The 21,233-nt window shown below is 31.1% G+C and overlaps 1 protein-coding gene across 1 annotated transcript in view; it reads right to left on the bottom strand.

The window, feature by feature from the left end:
• Positions 1–21,233, bottom strand: part of LOC122502384 (calcium/calmodulin-dependent protein kinase type II alpha chain-like) — a 274,765-nt gene that overhangs the window by 37,419 nt on the left and 216,113 nt on the right. Inside the window, exons 12-14 of the mRNA XM_043612408.1 lie at positions 20,221–20,367; positions 2,646–2,792; positions 84–143 (exon numbers count right to left, since the gene is read on the bottom strand). Of these exons, the coding sequence (XP_043468343.1) occupies positions 84–143; positions 2,646–2,792; positions 20,221–20,367 (354 nt within the window). The remainder of the gene's footprint in view (positions 1–83; positions 144–2,645; positions 2,793–20,220; positions 20,368–21,233) is intronic.

Here is a 21,233-nt window from a genome sequence, read left to right as displayed (position 1 = left end):
TTTTGAGCTTGCATTAGAGTTTCCACCTTTACCACCATCGCCAATATTTTTTCCATCACCATTACCACCAATATCACTCTTACCGTCATCTCCTTCCTTGCCATCGTTTTCCAGTTGTGCTCCTGGTCGTCGTTCTTCAGGTTCTGATGGTACATGCAAAGTGCAAGCAAAAAACCACAAACATAGGAACAAATAACCATGCACATATTTCAAAATTGTCACTGACATTTTTTAGTACGTCTAATATTAATTATAATTCAATTCTTAAAATTTTGACAAATAGAAGCAAAGATTTCCTACGTTTTGTAAATAATAAATTTTTTAATACACCCACAGAATAAGAATTGCTATTTTCAGATAAGGGTTATCTTATAATTGAACTTGAAATATTTGTATTCAATTGTGGTTTTCAAGTGAATGTTTAACAAATGATAAGACTTACCTTCTGCTATTACAATCTTATAAAATTTCCTATACACTTATAACTATTTTAATCGATCTTAAACTAATGTGTCTACAGCACGATTTTGAATTAGGTTTACTTGCAATTTCCTCACGAATTTGCGATACGCGTATAAGTTGCGTCGAAAAAAGACGTCTGCTGATCAGAAAAGTACGGTAGATGTACCTTAGGGTGGTTCTTATTTTAGAAAATTTGGAATTTCTTAGGTCGCCGGCCGGAATTTGAATTAAAATGTGAAAAAAATGAGCTACCCTCATATTAATATTAACCCGTGCCGACGAAGGGTTAAAGTTTAAATGGGGTTTAACATGGGTTTGGTGCACTTCTGCAAACTTTGTATTACCCGTGTAGAAATTTAACCATGGCCCAAATCGGAGCCAGATCTTTTGATCATTGTGTAGGCCATAACATGGCAATTTCTACACGGGTACAACTTTTCCATTTCTGAAAAATTTGACTTAGGTCTATGTATTCCCATAGTTTTTCGCACGCTGAACATGAATATGATGTCAAAAATAACTTTTGACAGCTACCAGTCTACGAATAAAACGGTTTCTTGTTAAAATTTCAGTTTATATCTATCAATTTAATACACTTGGACAGTTGACAGCTGTCAAATGAGTTGTCAACTTTTATAAACACCAGTTTTCAAAGAGTTTTAAATGAATTATCACAAAAAACGTTTCTGTGGGTAAATTTAGTTCATATATAGGTATTTAATATATTTTGGAAGTTGACAACTGTCAATTTAGTAGTCAAGTTCTATAAAATAGGATTTTTTAAAATGTTCTTAATTATTTTTTATAAATGTTTTTTAAGAAAATTTAGTTTATATTTAGAAATTTAATATATTTTAGCAGTTGGCAACTGTCAAAACAGCTGTCAACTTATATACAACAGAATTTTTCACAATGTTTTTAATTAATTTACCAATTTTGTAAGCTTTTGTAAATTGTGTAATAAATACATGAAAATAAACAAGTCTAATTTTATATATAACTGAATTCAATTCTGAATTAATTCCTTTCTAATTTCATATTAGTTGACAACTCATTTGACAGCTTCCATCCGTCAAAGTGTATTAAATTGCTAGATATAAACTGAAATTTTCACAAAAAACCTTTTTATTCGTAGAAGTTAATGTAAAAGTTGTCAAAATTCTCTTTTTTTTAAATGTGACAGTATTTTGGCAGCTTTTTTGACAACCGGAAGAAGCTGTCAAAAGTTATTTTTGGCATGATATTCGTGTTCAGCGTGCGAAAAACTATGGGAATACATAGACCCTAGTCAAATTTTTGAGAAATGAAAAAGTTATAATACAAAGTTTGCAGAAGTGCACCAAACCCATGTGAAACCTCATTTAAACTTTCACCCTTCGTCGGCACGGGTTAATATTTGTCAAATGGGCTGTTCTTGTGGATAGCTCATTTTTTTCACATTTTAATTAAAATTCCGGCCGGCGACCTAAGAAATTCCAAAATTTCCAAAGTAAGAACCACCCTAATGTACCTCTACTAAATGCAGTATATTCTAGAATTTGCTATAATTTCCTGTTAGCCTGTTAGCCAGTGAAAGATGTATGTTTGGTTCTCTTATTCTAAATGAAGTGAAGGCATGCTACACTGAGAGACCTTTGGGACTGTAGCGGAACAACGTATGTGACAGCAGCTCCACTATGGTTTTGGTGCGCTGCGGTAAAATTTTGGGCGCGTGACAGTCCCAAATGTTGGTGAGCAGCTCACCGAAGTAGTGGGAATGCCGCCTTTGGTTTGCAGCTGAACAACTTTGGGACTGTCACGCGCCCAAGATTTTACCGCAGCAACCCAAAAGTATAGTCCTGTAGCGTTCCTCCAAAATGGTCAGTAGCAGCCTATCGAAAGTCTGTTGCTGACCCAAAGGTCTCTCAGTGTAGGTGTACAGATAGTCCTTGACTTCTGACATATAATTTATTGTTTTAAGAAGCCATAATGAAACGCCTTCAAGAGATAAAGAAGTGTGAGCTCAATATGGCGACCCAATGTTAAGTAAAAATATTTTAAAAACTAGTTTACTTCTTCTAGTGTGTCTGTACTGAAATTGTATACCAACAATTTCGTACTTGTCAATATTTAGAATTATAAAAGCAGTTGAAAATGTCAGTAACAAAGGAACGACAGAAAACAAATAAAATTCAAATACAGACCAGTGCCAGAGGAGCTTTGTCTTCGTGAGTTGTTGTTGTTGGCGTTGAGGTAGACCGTAGAGGCAGACGAAGGTGAAACTCCTGTTTGACTGTTCTGGCTGTTGTTGCTGCTGCTGTGGCTGGAGCCACTGCCACTGCCATTGCCAGCTAGTCATGCAACCAACCAATCCACATAATAGATATTCGTCAACGTCCATCGTTAAGGCCGAACGTTTCGAGTCTTCTCTTTCATTTTTCATTGATTTACATTTTATTTTCTTTATATCAAAATTTTGCAAAATAAACCCTTTCTCAATCTACCCTTTTTAATGTTAGAATTCGAACGTTCGCCATCGATTCGAGAACGTTGACGTGCGTCTCCGATTTTATAGCTATCTTCTTATTTTTTTGTTAGTACATTTAGTAGAATTATTCTAGTTTGTTATTTTCTACGACACTATCTAAAATATATAAAATAATTTCATTTTGAGATCGAACATTTAACTTCTACCATATGTAAATTTAATTCAATTGTGAGACGAATTGATACTGTCAGTAACAAAAGCAAATATAAGAACATCGGAACCTAAAAATAAATTAGTATACCTTTAACTCTTCAGGTAGTTCACTAACTTTAAAATTGCTAATTTCGATTCGCAATTTTAATTAATTTGCGAAGGGTGCACGTACAAATATATCGCCTAATGCGTAAATCACTAAAATATTAAATCTCTACGAACAGGATTTTTAACCCAGCGAGCGCCTTGAGGAAAGTGCATCTTTAAAGCTTGCGCTGTCGTTATGGTTATTACTTACTTATTCACCCATGTTGGTCCGGGATTCAAAATTGGCCATCCATAGTCTACTGCCTGTCGCAAAAGGCGATTAAAGGAACATGGAGGGTGGCTATAGCTTGCTAAGTACAGCGTCAGCCTGAGACGTAGAGTTATAGTATTCCGATGAATCAGGCACTCTCTAAATCTGAATCAGTGACTGAAATTTCAGTCATTTTTTACTGATTCGCCAGTTAAAAAAGTACTGAAAATTTCAGTTATTTTTTAATTGTCCAATCAGTGAAAAATGACTGAAATTCCAATCATTTTTAACTGATCTTCAGTAAAATTTCACTGATTCAAATCGCGAGAATAGTCACTGATTCTCAGTCAAATTTCACTGATTCAATTTTAGAGAGCAGCCTAACTTGTGTGTTCACATGTGCGAATGGGAGCCCCTGTTAGGTGACCGTAATTGAGACTTCGATCTGGAAGCAGAACCTCCAAGTGGTCCACGCTGGTAGCATGCAAATCCTTATCAGGTAGACAGACGGGATCGAAGCCTGAGGTTGTTGGGTAGGATGACGGCGACTAACTAGTGGCGGATTAAGGCAATTTGCCGCTCTACACTGAGAGAAGTGCGGGGCTTGAGACGTCCCTAGCGGGAACTTAGCAATACTTTATATGGTACTACAGCAAACAAGTGATTCGGGAAGTCTGACGTTTCATGCGGGACGTCTCAGTTCCCGAAAACGGGACCGTTGTTCGCCAAACTGTTTATTTCTTTCAAAAAGGAACTGCCCGAGTCAAAATTTAGACCCTCTTTTAGTTCTCCAAAAACCTCTTTTTAACCTCTTTTAAGCCTCTTTAAACTTCTAAATCCTCTTTTGAACCTAAAAACTGCAGAAATTGATTTTTCCACACTATTAGAGGTTCAAAAGAGGTTGAAAAGAGAAGTAAGGAGGCTTAAAAGAGATCCGAAAAAAGATTTTTTTTAAATATTTCGAAAACTAAAATTGGAATTTTTTTCACAGTATTATATTTTAATTGCCCTATAGAAGCTGCAAATAATAGTTTTTGAATGATTTTAATAAATCTATTAACATAGGTAGAAATTTAAAAAATTTAAATTTTACAAAAATTTGAAATCCTTTTTTCAACCTCTAAACATCGGAATGTGGATTTTTCCGCATCATTTTCATGTTCAAAAAAGGTTTAAAAAAAGAGGGTCTAAATTTTGATTCGGGTGAGTTAACCCTCAAACGGGGCGTCTGAACCCCCGACCGAGACACCTCTAGCACTTGAAGCACAGCAGCGCAGAGCAACTTTTAGCGGGACGTCTCAATTCCCGCACTTCTCTCAGTGTAGGCAGTTATGAAATTGCCGCCCTTTCCCACCCACTTTAAATTATAGGAAAGAGTGGTCCTAAGTTGGCCGCCTAAGCAAATTGGTCGAAAATAGTAACAAAATGAAATTTAATCACTTCGGCAAGTATATATTAGTGTTCAGAGATGGTTTTGCTATAATTTTGTGGTATTTAGAACGTTATAGAACGGCTTTTGTAATCTTAATACAATAAATAGTGAAAGGCTGCATTTTAGACATTTCAGAAATAGCGGTCCTAAGTTGGCCACCACTTTTTTTCGCTTGTGTATAAGGAAGAAATGCATATTCTTTTTAATTGCGCAGAAATTTTACAAATTTGATACCTTTAGGAGAATAAAAACGCATTATTTACCTATTTTTGTTTAGAAAATGAAGCATTGTTTTATTTCATTTATTTGCAGTGGTGGATGGCTGTGTAGACAGGTGTTTGTGTACTATGTCTTTTCTAATGTTTTTTAAATCATTTTTTTTGTTTTTTGTCTTTGTTTAATTCCTACGTTACACTTTTACGGTCTTTCTCGTGATGAAAAACACAAAAAAGACTTAAAACATAAATAAAAACAAACAAAAACATTAGGTGGCCAACTTAGGACCACGCTCCCCTGAATATGTATAATATACATGTAAAATTAAGAATAAGATAACATAAATCGAATTAATAAATCTTGAATCAATTGATCAATCTTGGAAAAGAAGTTTGAACTTTTTCTATTGAGTCGATATTGCCCATAAAAGAAGTTTGAACTTTTTTAAAGAGAGTTAGACTTGAGATGGGAGCACTTCGACCACTTCGACTTGTGTTTAAGGTCTTGAAATACACTCTCAACTGGATCCTAAGGATCCCTCGCATGGACAGTTCTAGATACCCCAGACCACAAGGCATGATCGATTGTTGGCAAGATCTGACTCTGGACTCAATTGCAAGTCTTAGAGAACCTGTCCTAGAGAATCTCGAGAGCAGGTAGCCTTCCCGAATATAGACTGGAGGCTGTCATACCGATACCTCGAGATTGGTGCAACCTCGTATTGAGCACGCGGTATTCTCTCGCGGTGAGGTAGTGTTCCCTTGACAGCTAATCTCCCTTCCGAAATCGGGATAGTACTTACCATCTGATCTGTGTGGTAGCGACATTCGTAGATAAGGTAGCGACACAGAATTTTTTTCAGTGTAGTTAATCCGCCACTGCGACTAACTGCTTCTCCATTTCATTGGGCACCTATCTTATTTGGGTGGGTACCTTACAAAAGTGAATTTTCTTGCGTCTCATACATGTGGCATTCCACCTCAAGTGATCCGGGTCCAAATTTGAAATGTGTGGGATCAGGTTAACAAAAATTTTTTTCTTTAAATTTGTTTACACTATTAGAAAGTGAATATAAACAACTAAAAAACCCAAAATAGAAAACATCTTTTCGTTTTGGTTGAAATAAACTACAAATTTTTCAAATATTCCATGTAAATTTGGACCCGGATCACTTGACGTGGAATGCAACACATATGATGTTATAGTTGAAGAACGTCATTAACAAAATATTTCTTTTTACAGAAAACTTATCATCAACATTTATTCGCCTGATGGAAGTTAACTTATTCCAGAGGACTAGCAATGGCTAGCAATCAGTAGTGGAAAAAGACGCCCGCCTAAAAACTTTAAAGTCTATAGAATAAAATATTGTGCATATTTGCAAATTGTGTACCCTTTGCAAATCATCATATTTTTAACTTCTAAAGATACACTAATTAAATTATTGAATTAGTATATTTTGTTTCTACAATAAATTTCTATCTTAGATAGTGTCGTCAAATATTAAAATTTGATCCACTCAAATTCTAATAGCTATAAAAATTATTAGTTTAAACTGGAAAGAAAAAGCTAATAACATTCCAAAAAATTCATTCACATTCTTGGAGACTTCTAGAATAACAAAGCTACCGTCTTTTATTTTAAGAGAAAAATAGTATAAGAAATAATCATTTTAACAATTACATTTATAAAAGACGGTTTTTTGTATCTAGATGTAGTTTAATTGTGGTTTCATGACTATGAGATGAAAACAATGTCGAGCTGTAATGATTGTTAAAAAAAATCATGAGTGCGCACGTCAACCTACTCTATTGTGCAAGGTGTGGACATAATTATAATAATATGACAAGGAATAATTATTTAATTGTGAAACGATTGAAAAATTATGAAATTTCAATGCAAACTCGTGAGTTAAATAATATTTAGTGTCATTCCAATATATTGTTTTAAAATATAATTATTACTAGTGTGTAATTCTATATATTATTTTGATGAAATAATTTATATTAACCCTTGTGTCCATACCCAAGAAATTTTACATTGTCTCGCACTCGGGTACCCACTAAAGCGAAAAATTTATAAAAATAAACTGACGGTCAGATCCAGGGGTATTTCGTCTTAGCGCTCCAGATCTTCGTAATTTATGTTAAATAAAAGCAATTTCTTCATTAAACAATTATTTTTCTAAATAAATAAAAAATTAGTCTAAAGTATAGATATGCAGTGTCTGCACTCCGGGTGCCTCAGACAAATTATTTAAAAAATTTTTGGGGTCGCTGATTAAGAATATGATGCCAGTTTTTAAAAATTCAAAATGGCGGATCCAATATGGCAGATGACATTTTTAAAAAATGTCTAATTTGATAAAGTAGAAGATTAGAAAACGCCATATTGGATCCGTCATTTAGAATTTAGTAAAATTAACATCTGATTCGTACAGGGCCGTGGATTTTAATAAAAATCGGATTTTATTTAAATTATTTCAGACATTAAATTTTCATTACATCTTTTTTATTCAAACATTGTAATTAACAAATTTAATCCCTTGCTAAAAGTATACAAAAAACTTTAATCATTTTTTAATATATTTTTTTCAGCTTGAGTTAGGGTGCGATCCCATGTGAACAGAATACGTCGACTGAAAGCAGAAAATCATGAGTGCAAAAGAGATAGGTAGATATTGTTGTTCTTTTCACTCTTATGATTTTCTGCTTTCGGTCGACGTATTCTGCTCACATGGGATCGCACCCTAATACTTTTCTAGCTTTGATGCTAGAAAAATTATCAACTACATCATCAAAATTTATTTGCCAAGCCAAATCACATTGCATTCTCATGTGGATTCCCAAGTGAGCAGAAAGCGTAAAACCGAAAGCAGAATTTCATGTGTAGAGAAATAGTGAATAAGAGAGATAGTGAGATAATGCTATCCTTTTCCCATTTATTAAATTCTACTTTCGAGTTTACAGTCTCTGCTAACATGGGACTCACCCTAAAATTTGGTTTGTACTACATTTTTTTCTAAACCCAGAACGACCGGGCCCTCCAAGAGTCCGGTACCCCTGCTGTCCCCCCTCTTGTCGGGTTGATTCGTAATCAGCAGGCCAAAAAAACCCCGAATACCAAGAGTCGTAAAGAAATCAATAATTTTTTTTAAATTTAGACCGCTATTTTGAATTTTTAAAAACTGACTCAGGCAGCCGGAGTGCAGACACTGCATATCTATACTTTAAACTAATTTTTTATTTATTTATAAAAAAATAATTTTTTTAATGAAGTTGCTTTTATTTGACATAAATAACGTAGATCTATAGCGTTGAGACGAAATTTTAATATTTATTTTACTAAAATGAAAAAATGTGTAGTCGTGGGTACCCGGTTATGAACACAAGGTTTTCAATAACAACTAAATTCATATAGTTGGTATACTATTTGAATTTAGTTTATTAAAACTATTTATTTAGTTTACTAAAAAGTTTAGTTCATAAATAAATAAACTTGAACTTATCTAGGTACTAATTTTTCATTGCTGCTTTTTAATATACTCCTTTTTCATTATCACTCTCAATATGTAAACTCGTAAGACATCATGTTAGGTATCAGTAAAAATTTTCTCATACATTATAAATTCTAACGTACATTAAATAATTTTCAGTTTCCATTTTGAATACCATTTTTAGTTACAAAAAATTATGAGCATGGCAAAACTAATATCAAGACTATAGTATTAAATAAATGATTCGGAATTTTGGAGAAATGGGTAGGGGGTTATGAATATAAATATTGAGGGGTTAAAAATCAATTAGTGTGACTATTATAATTAGAAGTGTGAAAAATATATCATGCTTGTAATATCAAAAAAGGCTGTAAAATCAGTAGGCAAATCTTACCGATTTGTCGACTCTTGCTTGATGCGTTGAATATTGAAACTTTCTCACTTGAGAAGGATCTAGGTACCTTAATTTTAATAAATCATTGATTCAATTGTACTTCAATAGTCCTCAATTTTTTAAATATTTTTATTTGATTGTAAATTTTTGAAAATAATTATTCAAAATTTTAGATGAGTTTAATATTAATTTACAATTAATAAATGAAATATTAATGGAAAATTAATAGTCATCATTAGTGACACTCCTGCGGGTGAAAGGGTACCTTCTCTGAAATAATATTAGACTTAGTTTTTTGTGCACGGTGTATTACTAAGCCAAATGTTATTTGGCAGATAGGTTCTTTTCACTGTGGAGCGTCACATATATAGTTTAAAATTAATAGATAAATAATTCATTTTAAATTCACAAATATACCTACAGATAACTTTTAGAGTGATCTGTTCTATTTTCTTAGTAACACTGCAGTACTAATGTGATTGTACATAGCAGCCTTACCACTAAATAGAGCAGCTCACTCATGAACCTTTTCATATAAATTACTAATTTAAATTAATTAATTATAATGACAATTCAAGTAGTCTATCAAAAAAAAAAAAAAAAAAAAAGTAGTCTATCAATCTCAAGTCCTCCGTCTATTATTTATTTACATAAATAATAAAGTTTACAATTATTAATTTCTAGCCATTCCAAAATTTCACGAAGCTACACTGAAAGAATTTTAGGCAGGCTGCTGGCTTTTCAAGTCCGAAATTAGTGCCCCTTGCGCAGGGCTCACAGCTCACTTCAAAAAAGCGAGCATCTACTCCCGAAAGGTGAGCAGCTGCCCCTGAGGAGTTGCTGCTTACCTTTTGGGAGTAGATTCTCGCGATTCTCGCCTTTTTGAGGTTAACTGCGAGCTTGAGGCAGCGAGCTGTAGCGGCACTCATGTAAAGCCTGCAGCCTGCCCAAAATTCTTTCAGTGTAGTGTAGAATTTACTTTCTTGTTATATCGTCATCGAACGCTACTTTAGACATGTACTCTAGGGAAGCGAATTACTTTTTACATTCTAGGGGACAAGTTCTTTGAAGAATCAGAATGCTGTCTAACAGACTTGACCAATGATTTTTAACCCAGAAAGCACCCTGAGAAGATATGGTATTGTTACTTCTATTGGAGGCATGGCAGCAGACGAACGACGAACAGACACTAAGAGAGCAAATGGTGGGGGGAGAAAGAGAGGCGCGGCTATGGCTATGCAGTGTGACGTATAAGTTATCGTTGCATTACATAATTAACTATTACAAATCAAGGAAGATATTAAAATCTTTCCAAGTCCTAAAAAACGTCAACCGGACGGTAGAGAGTGGTATAGAAAACCTTCAAAGCTACATTGTCTTATGGGTACTGTAGGTGACGCTGGCAGAACAAGGCATTTACAGGTGGTAAGGTAAATGGGATTCATGTGGTCTTGACAACCCAGGAAGAACATCAGAGTGGCTTCAGTCATCTCTAAAAAAGTTCCGAGAGGACAAATGTGTGTTCACGTTCTGGGCAAACTTTGGAAAAAAGTAGACCAGGTATCTGCTCCACAAAAATTGTGTAATCAAAGTCAACCAAAAATGGAGATCTTTGACATCGACACCAGCACAACTGCTCAAAGTCCATTGGCCGCAGACAGAACAAGCAGCCCAGCCTTCATTTGAGTCTAAATAATAACCATTGCAATAGAGACAACGTGTATTTTCCACTTTACCATTGCTAATTGATGATTTAACCTGACAAACTTTTTTCTTTTTGGCCACTTTTATTTTATTCAGTCTTGATTTAAGTAGTTTTCTTAACTTCTCTTATTTCTCTTTTCTTTTGCTTAATTTGTGTACCCCGTCTTGCCCCACTCTCTCCTACCCCATCTTGCCCCCACCTACGAAATTGAAGAAAAAGGTTAATTACTACAATTTACGATTCAACAAAAAAAAACATATGCTTTCCTTCTTCTGTGACCCTTGACAGTTAGAAAAAAATTTAAACAGTTCATTAACTGTTATTATTAAATAATAAACGCCTCCTAAAAAAAGTGAAAAAATGACAAGAAAATCGTCGAAAACAGTTTTTTTAGTAAAACAGATAAAAGATTTGTTCTCATGGCTTTTAGATTTTGTAAACAAGAAACTATCGTCTCGGTGCAGTATTATGTAAAATATAATCGCGATTGGCTAATTCGTTTGTTAAATAGGGCCAGTACCCCGTCTTACCCGCTACCCCGTCTTGACCCACTCTCCCTTACTCAAAAATTAATTTTTTTCTTCATTAATTTTTATAATTGTAATAATCTTAATTAAAATACAATGTTTTTTAACATCAAAACTAATTACTTTTTTCAATTATGTATTTAATAAATTTCCAGTGGGTTTTCCGTTATATTCGTATGTCTAGTTTTTAATTTCCAAAAAATATGTATGACGACGTCCCTGAAAAAGCAATTAGCCAGGCGTGACGTACCCTTCGTCATTGTAAAGTCAGAGAAAAACGAAAGTTTCAGACAGTTCGTGAGTAGGCCTGCAATTTCTGAATCTATGTAGGATCTACATCAACATTCCTATGTCTGACAGATATAGGTCATCCAACATAATATTGAGGTAATATTTGGGTAGGTCTTTCTATGTAGGCCCATAAATATATTAAATTTATTTAGGATTTACATTAGTATTCGTACATGAGGCATTATTCCTGAACTGCCCCAAAAATAAAAAAAAGTTCTTGGATTTCCTTTATACTTTGGAAATATGTTACCCTAGTAGGTACAAGTTACTACACCAATTTACAGGTCCAACCCCCCACCCCAATCAAAAGGGTGGGGGGTTGAAATTTCAGCTTCAACTCGAACATGCATTCTTTAAACATTTGTAGTTTCTACTTAAATTATTCAATTAAAAAAAGTAAGTAGTGTTTTAGAAAGGTTTTTTTGTGTACTTTTAAAATATTTTATTTATATAATAAAAAAAAAATTTTTTTGCAAAAATTTTTTAAAATAAATAGTTTTTTGCAATTTTGTGCAAGTTCGGTAGTTTTTATTTTCTTTTTAATAATCTCAAATGAAAGCTTGGGAATTCCCCTAAAAGAAGATATAAGTCTGAAAATGGGCCGAAACAATTTGCCAAAGATATAGTGTAATAAGTAAAATTTGTCCGTCCGCTCGCGCACTCCAGCGCGATGAACAGTGGGATTTTTTTTAAACTTACTATTGAAAATTGTCTAGAAACTACAAATTTTATCGGATGTTGATGTTCTTGATTTAAAATTACTAAGAGATCCATCAAAGTCGATTTTTGAATTTTTAATTGTTTATTTTTTTCTTGTTACTCAAAAATTTGACAAATTACAATATTTTTAGAAAAAATCATGTTAGTTTTTTTATTTTTCCATTACACATGATCGAAATCAATTTAAATTAGTCTAGTATGAGCACCGGACTATTAATAAAGCATAATACAATTTATTTAAATTGTTGCAAACAATGTTAATTAACAAATAGATTACTTCGGACCTTCTTCATAAAAAAAAATTGGTTTTTTTGCAGACAAGTTTAAATTTATGTCTAATTTAGTAAAAAACTATTTTACAGTTAAAAATTATCATTAATATTAACAATTATATAAACAATAATCAACTTCCTTTTGTATTTGTAAACATTTTCGTCATTTTTCAAACTTTAAATATTTATATCATATGTACATTCTTTCAAAAACTTAAAAAATTTATTTGCTTAAACAATTACATTTGTTATAAACAAATTTTTCATTTTTTAACAAATAATTAGCTTTTTTCATCAAACAAAATTTTTTCCTTTTTTATATTTACTATCATAAAGAAGAACTCCTTAATGAAATGGGAATACTATAAATTATTCATTTAATTTTAATAAACATTATAAGTTAACAAATATTTAACTTTGTTCTTTTTTCACAGAAAAAATATATTTATTTATATGCATTTAAATGTAAACTGTTTTAACTGAATAATGGTTTACTTCATTAAAAATATAAATATTTCTTAACCTATAATGTTCGTTAGAATTAAATGAATAATTTATAGTATTCCCATTTCATTAAGGAGTTCTTTTTTATGATAGTAAATATAAAAAAGGAAAAAATTTTGTTTGATGAAAAAAGCTAATTATTTGTTAAAAAATAAAAAATTTGTTTATAACAAATGTAATTGTTTAAGCAAATAAATTTTTTAAGTTTTTGAAAGAATGTACATATGATATAAATATTTAAAGTTTGAAAAATGACGAAAATGTTTACAAATACAAAAGGAAGTTGATTATTGTTTATATAATTGTTAATATTAATGATAATTTTTAACTTTAAATTAATTGTTTACTAAATTAGATATAAATTCGAACTTGTCTGCAAAAAAACCAATTTTTTTTATGAAGAAGGTCCGAAGTAATCTATTTGTTAATTAACATTGTTTGCAACAATTTAAATAAATTGTATTATGCTTTATTAATTGTCCGGTGGTCATACTAGACTAATTTAAATTGATTTCGATCATGTGTAATGGAAAAATAAAAAAACTAACATGATTTTTTCTAAAAATATTGTAATTTGTCAAATTTTTGAGTAACAAGAAAAAAATAAACAATTAAAAATTCAAAAATCGACTTTGATGGATCTCTTAGTAATTTTAAATCAAGAACATCAACATCCGATAAAATTTGTAGTTTCTAGACAATTTTCAATAGTAAGTTTAAAAAAAATCCCACTGTTCATCGCGCTGGAGTGCGCGAGCGGACGGACAAATTTTACTTATTACACTATATCTTTGGCAAATTGTTTCGGCCCATTTTCAGACTTATATCTTCTTTTAGGGGGATTCCCAAGCTTTCATTTGAGATTATTAAAAAGAAAATAAAAACTACCGAACTTGCACAAAATTGCAAAAAACTATTTATTTTAAAAAATTTTTGCAAAAAAATTTTTTTTTATTATATAAATAAAATATTTTAAAAGTACACAAAAAAACCTTTCTAAAACACTACTTACTTTTTTTAATTGAATAATTTAAGTAGAAACTACAAATGTTTAAAGAATGCATGTTCGAGTTGAAGCTGAAATTTCAACCCCCCACCCTTTTGATTGGGGTGGGGGGTTGGACCTGTAAATTGGTGTAGTAACTTGTACCTACTAGGGTAACATATTTCCAAAGTATAAAGGAAATCCAAGAACTTTTTTTTATTTTTGGGGCAGTTCAGGAATAATGCCTCACATAGGAAAGATATAGGCCACCCTACGTAATGTTGAGGTAAGTTTTGTATTAGGCTTTTCTATGTAGGCCTTTAATTCGTAAAATCTATGTAGGATCTACATCTGCATTCGTATGTAGAAAAGACACAGGCCACCCAACGTAATATCGAGATAAGGTATGAGTAGGTCTCACTATATAGGCCTAGTAGACGGAGAGCTAGCTACATAAAAATGCATGTTATAAGGTACATGAAAAATTAATATTTAGATAGGTTCCATTTGAGTCCCTAAGTACCGAATGCGAAGTCTGCCTGCGCGTTCTGGAAGATTAAGCCCGCGAATTGACGGTCGAAAATGATAAATTTGATAAGGAAAACATGTGATAAAGGTCATGGATAAAAGTTATAAAATTTAAAAGTATTTATCACCAGTAAGCTTATAAAATTTTGGCAGACAATTTTTTGGACGACAAAGTATTGGCAGACAGTGTCAAAGTTGCGTAATCCGTAGTGAAAAAAAGATCATAAGAGTCATGGCTAAAAATTAATGGAAATAGTTAATGAACTCTTATGGAAGCTATATGTCAAGTGGCAGACAAAAATTCGGATGATAACATCGAGGCAGACAACGATAAAAAGCGCGGTTCCCATGCGATTTCGCTGATTTCGCGCTATTTGCACTAAATAGTTAATTTTTGAAAAATGTGAAATTTTTTTGGGCTACATTAATTTTTAAACATAATTTAATGATTTTATAAACTTTTGAATGAATATGATTTATTTTAAATTAAATTTTTTATAAAAATAAAAAAAATAAAAATTGAAAATGTGATTTTTGTATAGAATTATTAATTTTTTTAATAAATAGATAATAGATTGAAACTTCTGAGAAAAATGTATCCTAATTTAAAAAAGAAAGAGCAAAATCGGTCAGTTGGTTTAAAAGTTAGAGCAACTTTTCAGAATTTGAAAAGTTGGTATCAATTCTGGCGTGAGCGATTGCTGCCGCGTGTCGCTGGATTCCCCCACTCTGCCCACCTAAGGAAGGTAAAATCTCGCACTCACTTTTACCTCTATTTTAAACAACTAAATAGTGCAGTATGGATTCCATAATTTTTTTGGTAATAGTGTTGTTAAGAATCTTTATATTTGTATAAAAAAAATTGTAAAATGTTAATAAATAAAATGTCACGATTAGAAATATTTAAAAAAAATTATTTCCCCCCCCCTTGGAGTTAGGTGCAATTTTTTTCTTTTAAAATTTCAAAAAAATATGTTTAATTAAATTACTTTTTTTCCCGATATTATGAAACAAAAATTGGCTGAGATACGCTTAATTGTTTATAGTGGGAAATATTACCTCTTTTCTGCAACTATTTTTATGCAAATAAACAAGAAAAATCATTTAGTGTGTATATGTAAAGGATAGATCTCATCTTCGCAAGTGAAACGATATTTTGAAAAATGTGATTTTTTGAGTTTCCTTCATTTTTCATACATAAAAAGAAACATTGTTTTTAGTAAACAAATGGATTTATTTAAAAACTATTTATCCCATTGGGCTCAAATTTGATACACTCTTTAAAGGTATCAAGGGCAATACTTTCTGTCAGTTTAAAAGTCATCTCATTAAAATTAAACAAATTATTAAACAATTAAGAAATTGCAATTTTTATCTGTTTAAATTAATTTTCTCATGAACAAATAATTGAAAATTTTTTGCGACCTATCATTTTATATGTCTTTTTAAGCTCTATCTCATTAAAATTAAACAAATTATTAAACAATTAAGAAATACAGTTAATAGTGATTTTGAGAATATAAGGAGTGTCATATGTGATTTATTAATTTCACTCTACAATAGTGTTTTGTATTCGGTAAATTTATACATACAATGTTAACTTTTTGAAGTAAATTTACTAAATTAATTTACTTAATTATTAAATACTAATTTTTATTTCGCCAAATAATATTTACCTCAATGTTTATAATAAATTTTCTACGAAAGACTGTAATAATAATATAATTATGCACACTTAACCTTAAATTATAAGTTTTATATTATACTTTCCTGATAATATGAACTTATCAATTAATAGCATAAATTTTTTAATTGTATAAAATAGAATCTTATGCTTCATTATTTACATCTGATTCAATTTCCTCCACATCTTCTTCACTGTCGCACTCGATATCATCCTCAGATTCGATTTCATTTATGTCAGCTGAAAAATGAAAACAATTAATAACTCATACTTTTAATAAATAAAATTGTCAGTGTATGTATAAAGATTTGTACCTTCAGACTCTTCTTGATTGGATTGATTAATTTAAACAGATAAAAATTGCAATTTCTTAATTGTTTAATAATTTGTTTAATTTTAATGAGATGACTTTTAAACTGACAGAAAGTATTGCCCTTGATACCTTTAAAGAGTGTATCAAATTTGAGCCCAATGGGATAAATAGTTTTTAAATAAATCCATTTGTTTACTAAAAACAATGTTTCTTTTTATGTATGAAAAATGAAGGAAACTCAAAAAATCACATTTTTCAAAATATCGTTTCACTTGCGAAGATGAGATCTATCCTTTACATATACACACTAAATGATTTTTCTTGTTTATTTGCATAAAAATAGTTGCAGAAAAGAGGTAATATTTCCCACTATAAACAATTAAGCGTATCTCAGCCAATTTTTGTTTCATAATATCGGGAAAAAAAGTAATTTAATTAAACATATTTTTTTGAAATTTTAAAAGAAAAAAATTGCACCTAACTCCAAGGGGGGGGGAAATAATTTTTTTTAAATATTTCTAATCGTGACATTTTATTTATTAACATTTTACAATTTTTTTTATACAAATATAAAGATTCTTAACAACACTATTACCAAAAAAATTATGGAATCCATACTGCACTATTTAGTTGTTTAAAATAGAGGTAAAAGTGAGTGCGAGATTTCACCTTCCTTAGGTGGGCAGAGTGGGGGAATCCAGCGACACGCGGCAGCAATCGCTCACGCCAGAATTGATACCAACTTTTCAAATTCTGAAAAGTTGCTCTAACTTTTAAACCAACTGACCGATTTTGCTCTTTCTTTTTTAAATTAGGATACATTTTTCTCAGAAGTTTCAATCTATTATCTATTTATTAAAAAAATTAATAATTCTATACAAAAATCACATTTTCAATTTTTATTTTTTTTATTTTTATAAAAAATTTAATTTAAAATAAATCATATTCATTCAAAAGTTTATAAAATCATTAAATTATGTTTAAAAATTAATGTAGCCCAAAAAAATTTCACATTTTTCAAAAATTAACTATTTAGTGCAAATAGCGCGAAATCAGCGAAATCGCATGGGAACCGCGCTTTTTATCGTTGTCTGCCTCGATGTTATCATCCGAATTTTTGTCTGCCACTTGACATATAGCTTCCATAAGAGTTCATTAACTATTTCCATTAATTTTTAGCCATGACTCTTATGATCTTTTTTTCACTACGGATTACGCAACTTTGACACTGTCTGCCAATACTTTGTCGTCCAAAAAATTGTCTGCCAAAATTTTATAAGCTTACTGGTGATAAATACTTTTAAATTTTATAACTTTTATCCATGACCTTTATCACATGTTTTCCTTATCAAATTTATCATTTTCGACCGTCAATTCGCGGGCTTAATCTTCCAGAACGCGCAGGCAGACTTCGCATTCGGTACTCAGGGACTCAAATGGAACCTATCTAAATATTAATTTTTCATGTACCTTATAACATGCATTTTTATGTAGCCAGCTCTTAGACTATAGAGATGTACTATCTGTATAGGATATACGAACACAATATGATATTCATTAATATAATTTAGATAAAACCCTGATTGCATATGAGCAATCAAAAATTAAATAAAACAAGCTATTTTTCTGTTAATAGAAAATCTTTTCTATCCAAAATCTTATTTAAAAATGTTGACTGCCAAAGAGTTAGAAATATTTTTAGAAGTATTTAAAATATATTTAAAAATATAATTATTTTACAAACAATTAAAAGCAACTTTTTAATTTATTAATATTATTAAAACTGTAAAACATTTTTCATATGAAGGTAAAAATATAAAATGTTAAAAGAATTTTCTTGTTAACTTAGAAGTTTTTCAGATTGAAATATACAGAGCAAATGTTCAGAGACTTCAAATATTTTCTGTAAAATCTTTTTCCGAAGGTCTTTCGAGCGTCAGTTGCTCTTTAGCATTTGTCAGAAAGAGTCTAAAATCGCATGGGATAAAATTATTTTGAAGTTAATATTTTGTTGTGAAGTGAGTTTTTTTGTGAATTGTTGCATTAAAATGGATATTTTTAAGTGAACAATTTGTTGTAAAGTGAATTGTTTAAGTGTTATTGTGTGATATCGAATTTTAAAGGACTGATACATTTTAATTATATTTTATAGAAATTATTAAATTGCTTTATTCAATAAATTTAAAAAAATGTATATAAAATAATTATAAATAAATTGGGTATCATAAATACGAGTTTAATTTTTTTTATCTTATGAAAAACTGGAACTGAATAATTGTATATAAATATAATGAAATTGTTTTAATTTTATTCTTTTATTTAATTGTAATTTCTGTTTATTTATTAGAACTAGAATAATAAAATATTTACAATTAATTTTAACACCAAACTAAACTAAATATCAATCCGTTCTGTTTGTAGAGAACAAATTACACTCTATATAGACTGCATATTATTTGGCCTAGATAAATACTACATACACATAGATTTGACATCAGTTTGTCTACGTACGTAGAGATGACATTTACACTCTATGTAGATTCTATATTATTTGGCCTATATAAATATTACACTCCAACCCTACGTAGATCGTATGTATATTTACCTACATAGAGCCTATGTAGAACTTTTATATAGGTCCTACATTGTTAAGCCTATGTATAGTCTATGTAGCCGAGCGTTACATTTCCGTCATAGACTGAATGTTAGTTTTAACTCGCAGGCCTATGTCGCATTGTAGGCAAGATGACATAGGGTCTACATAGAGCGGAGCCTAATTTTTATTCGAGCTCGATTCGCTTTGACGAATTACCAGAACTAATTCTGATTTTTCGTTGTTTAAAGGGGTCGTAATATTCAACTACAAATATTTTCAAGTAAAATTACGATTTCTAGCCAATATCTAACGACTTTTCATGATAAAAATTCTCTAATTTTTGATAAGCAAAAATTATTAATAAAATTCGTGACTAAAAAAATTCCAGTACAATTTTATTTTGGTATTTTTTATTAAAAAGCCGATTGTTTCACCCTATACGTTAATAAAATAAATTTTTATTTTATTTTCAATTTTTCCTTTTGTTCGTACCGATAACAATGCTTTTTCTGACCCCAATTCATTAAATTTCAAGTAGTTGGTGACCCGTTTCAACTTTCACTTTGTCGGGAACTGACTATATTCCATTGACAATGAGAAAAAGCTGCGTCAAAATTTTATCATCCAAAGGGAAATAAAAACACATTCTCATAGCACACGTATTTTTTACAACTTGTGAATTTTCCAAGAAAGCAAACACATTTCTTTATTGTTAATTTTTAAACAGTGTAAGTTTCTCAAAAATGAAAAAAATTTAGTGTTTTACTTAACAAAATAACACACGAAATGATAATTAGAAGATAGATAATAGAAATTGTAGGATTAGTAGAAAACAATAGTTATTAGTGGATTTAACCAGTAGCAGATAGTTAAGAAATAAAATCGGATCATTAATTTTACGAAAATTCTTTTCCTGAATAGAATTCGTAAATAAAGAGATTTGTCCAGCACAGTAGAAATTCGTCGAAGCAATAAAAAAAAGAGGAAAATAAAATGTCACTTTGAGAAAGCAGTAGAAAGAAAAGAAGAAGCAAGGAAAGAAATAAAAAACAGGAGTCGCCTCGAATTGGTCGATACGTTCTCGAGGGTCTTCGAGGGACTTTAAATGTCGTTTTACCTTGCGCTCCCTGCAGGAGAACCGCGGCAATTCCTAGGGGATTTCCCGAAACTGGGGCCTGCTTATTGCCCGTCGCCGGAACCATTACCCTGGAGAATACTGATGTGGCTGCAGGACTGTTAGGTGGTGTGCCCTGCGACGCGTAGCCTTTTTTCATTTTGTTGCAAGGGTCAACAAAATCAAAAATGAAAAGATAAAACAGAAGAAATTCTTTTAATTAAAATTGTCAAGAGTAATAAATTAAAATTTCTCATAACATCCAAACACGAAGGCAAACAAATTTCCTTAGAATTTATTGATTGTTAGTCGTTAAGAAACACAAGAGTCTTGAGAAATTAAAGAAAGTAATTAAAATTAGTTAAATAAGTCATTTTTTTCTTCTTTTAATTTTAAATTTTTGTGATAGTAATTCAAATACCGAGTTCTTTAGGTTCCCAAATTTTACTTTGAGTTTGTTAATCGGATTTGAGAAAAATGAAAAAATTACTGATGTGCCAAACAGTACAATTGAGGCCTTGGATCCAATAACTCACCCGACGCTCGAAGACACGCGCTCATACCAGTCGGGTAGCAGTGAGTGGACCAGAGGCGCTCACTGCTCACTGACTGGCAGTTGCGCGTTCCTCCGAGCGTCGGGCGAGTTATTGGATCCAAGGCCTCAATTCTTTCTTTTTTGAAACAAGTGCTGCTTTTTATTGAAATGCAAGAGTTTCGAAAAAGAAAGCTGCAATACGTTTTGACTGCCACCATAGGGAGTTCCGGTGTAATTGGCTTTGTTTCTTGCGTTCTGGTCAAAGAAATGTTAATAAACACGAAAATAAATAATAAATATCCCAAAAAGTCAAAATTCTTTAAGAAACGCTATTTTAGGCCCACTTAGGTAGGATCTCCCCTTCATAACAAACCTTTTTTTAATTTTCCAAATATGTTTCACATACTACGCCTAATTATTATTAATTAGTATAATTAGCATTATATTATTAAGTTAGATATTAGTTACATTACATAATATT

The sequence above is a fragment of the Leptopilina heterotoma genome, unplaced genomic scaffold (assembly GCF_015476425.1).
Source record: "Leptopilina heterotoma isolate Lh14 unplaced genomic scaffold, ASM1547642v1 Lhet_107, whole genome shotgun sequence".
Lineage (NCBI taxonomy): Eukaryota > Metazoa > Arthropoda > Insecta > Hymenoptera > Figitidae > Leptopilina > Leptopilina heterotoma.
The sequence above is the reverse complement of the archived record's forward strand: the minus strand, read 5'-3'. Positions and strand labels throughout refer to the sequence as shown.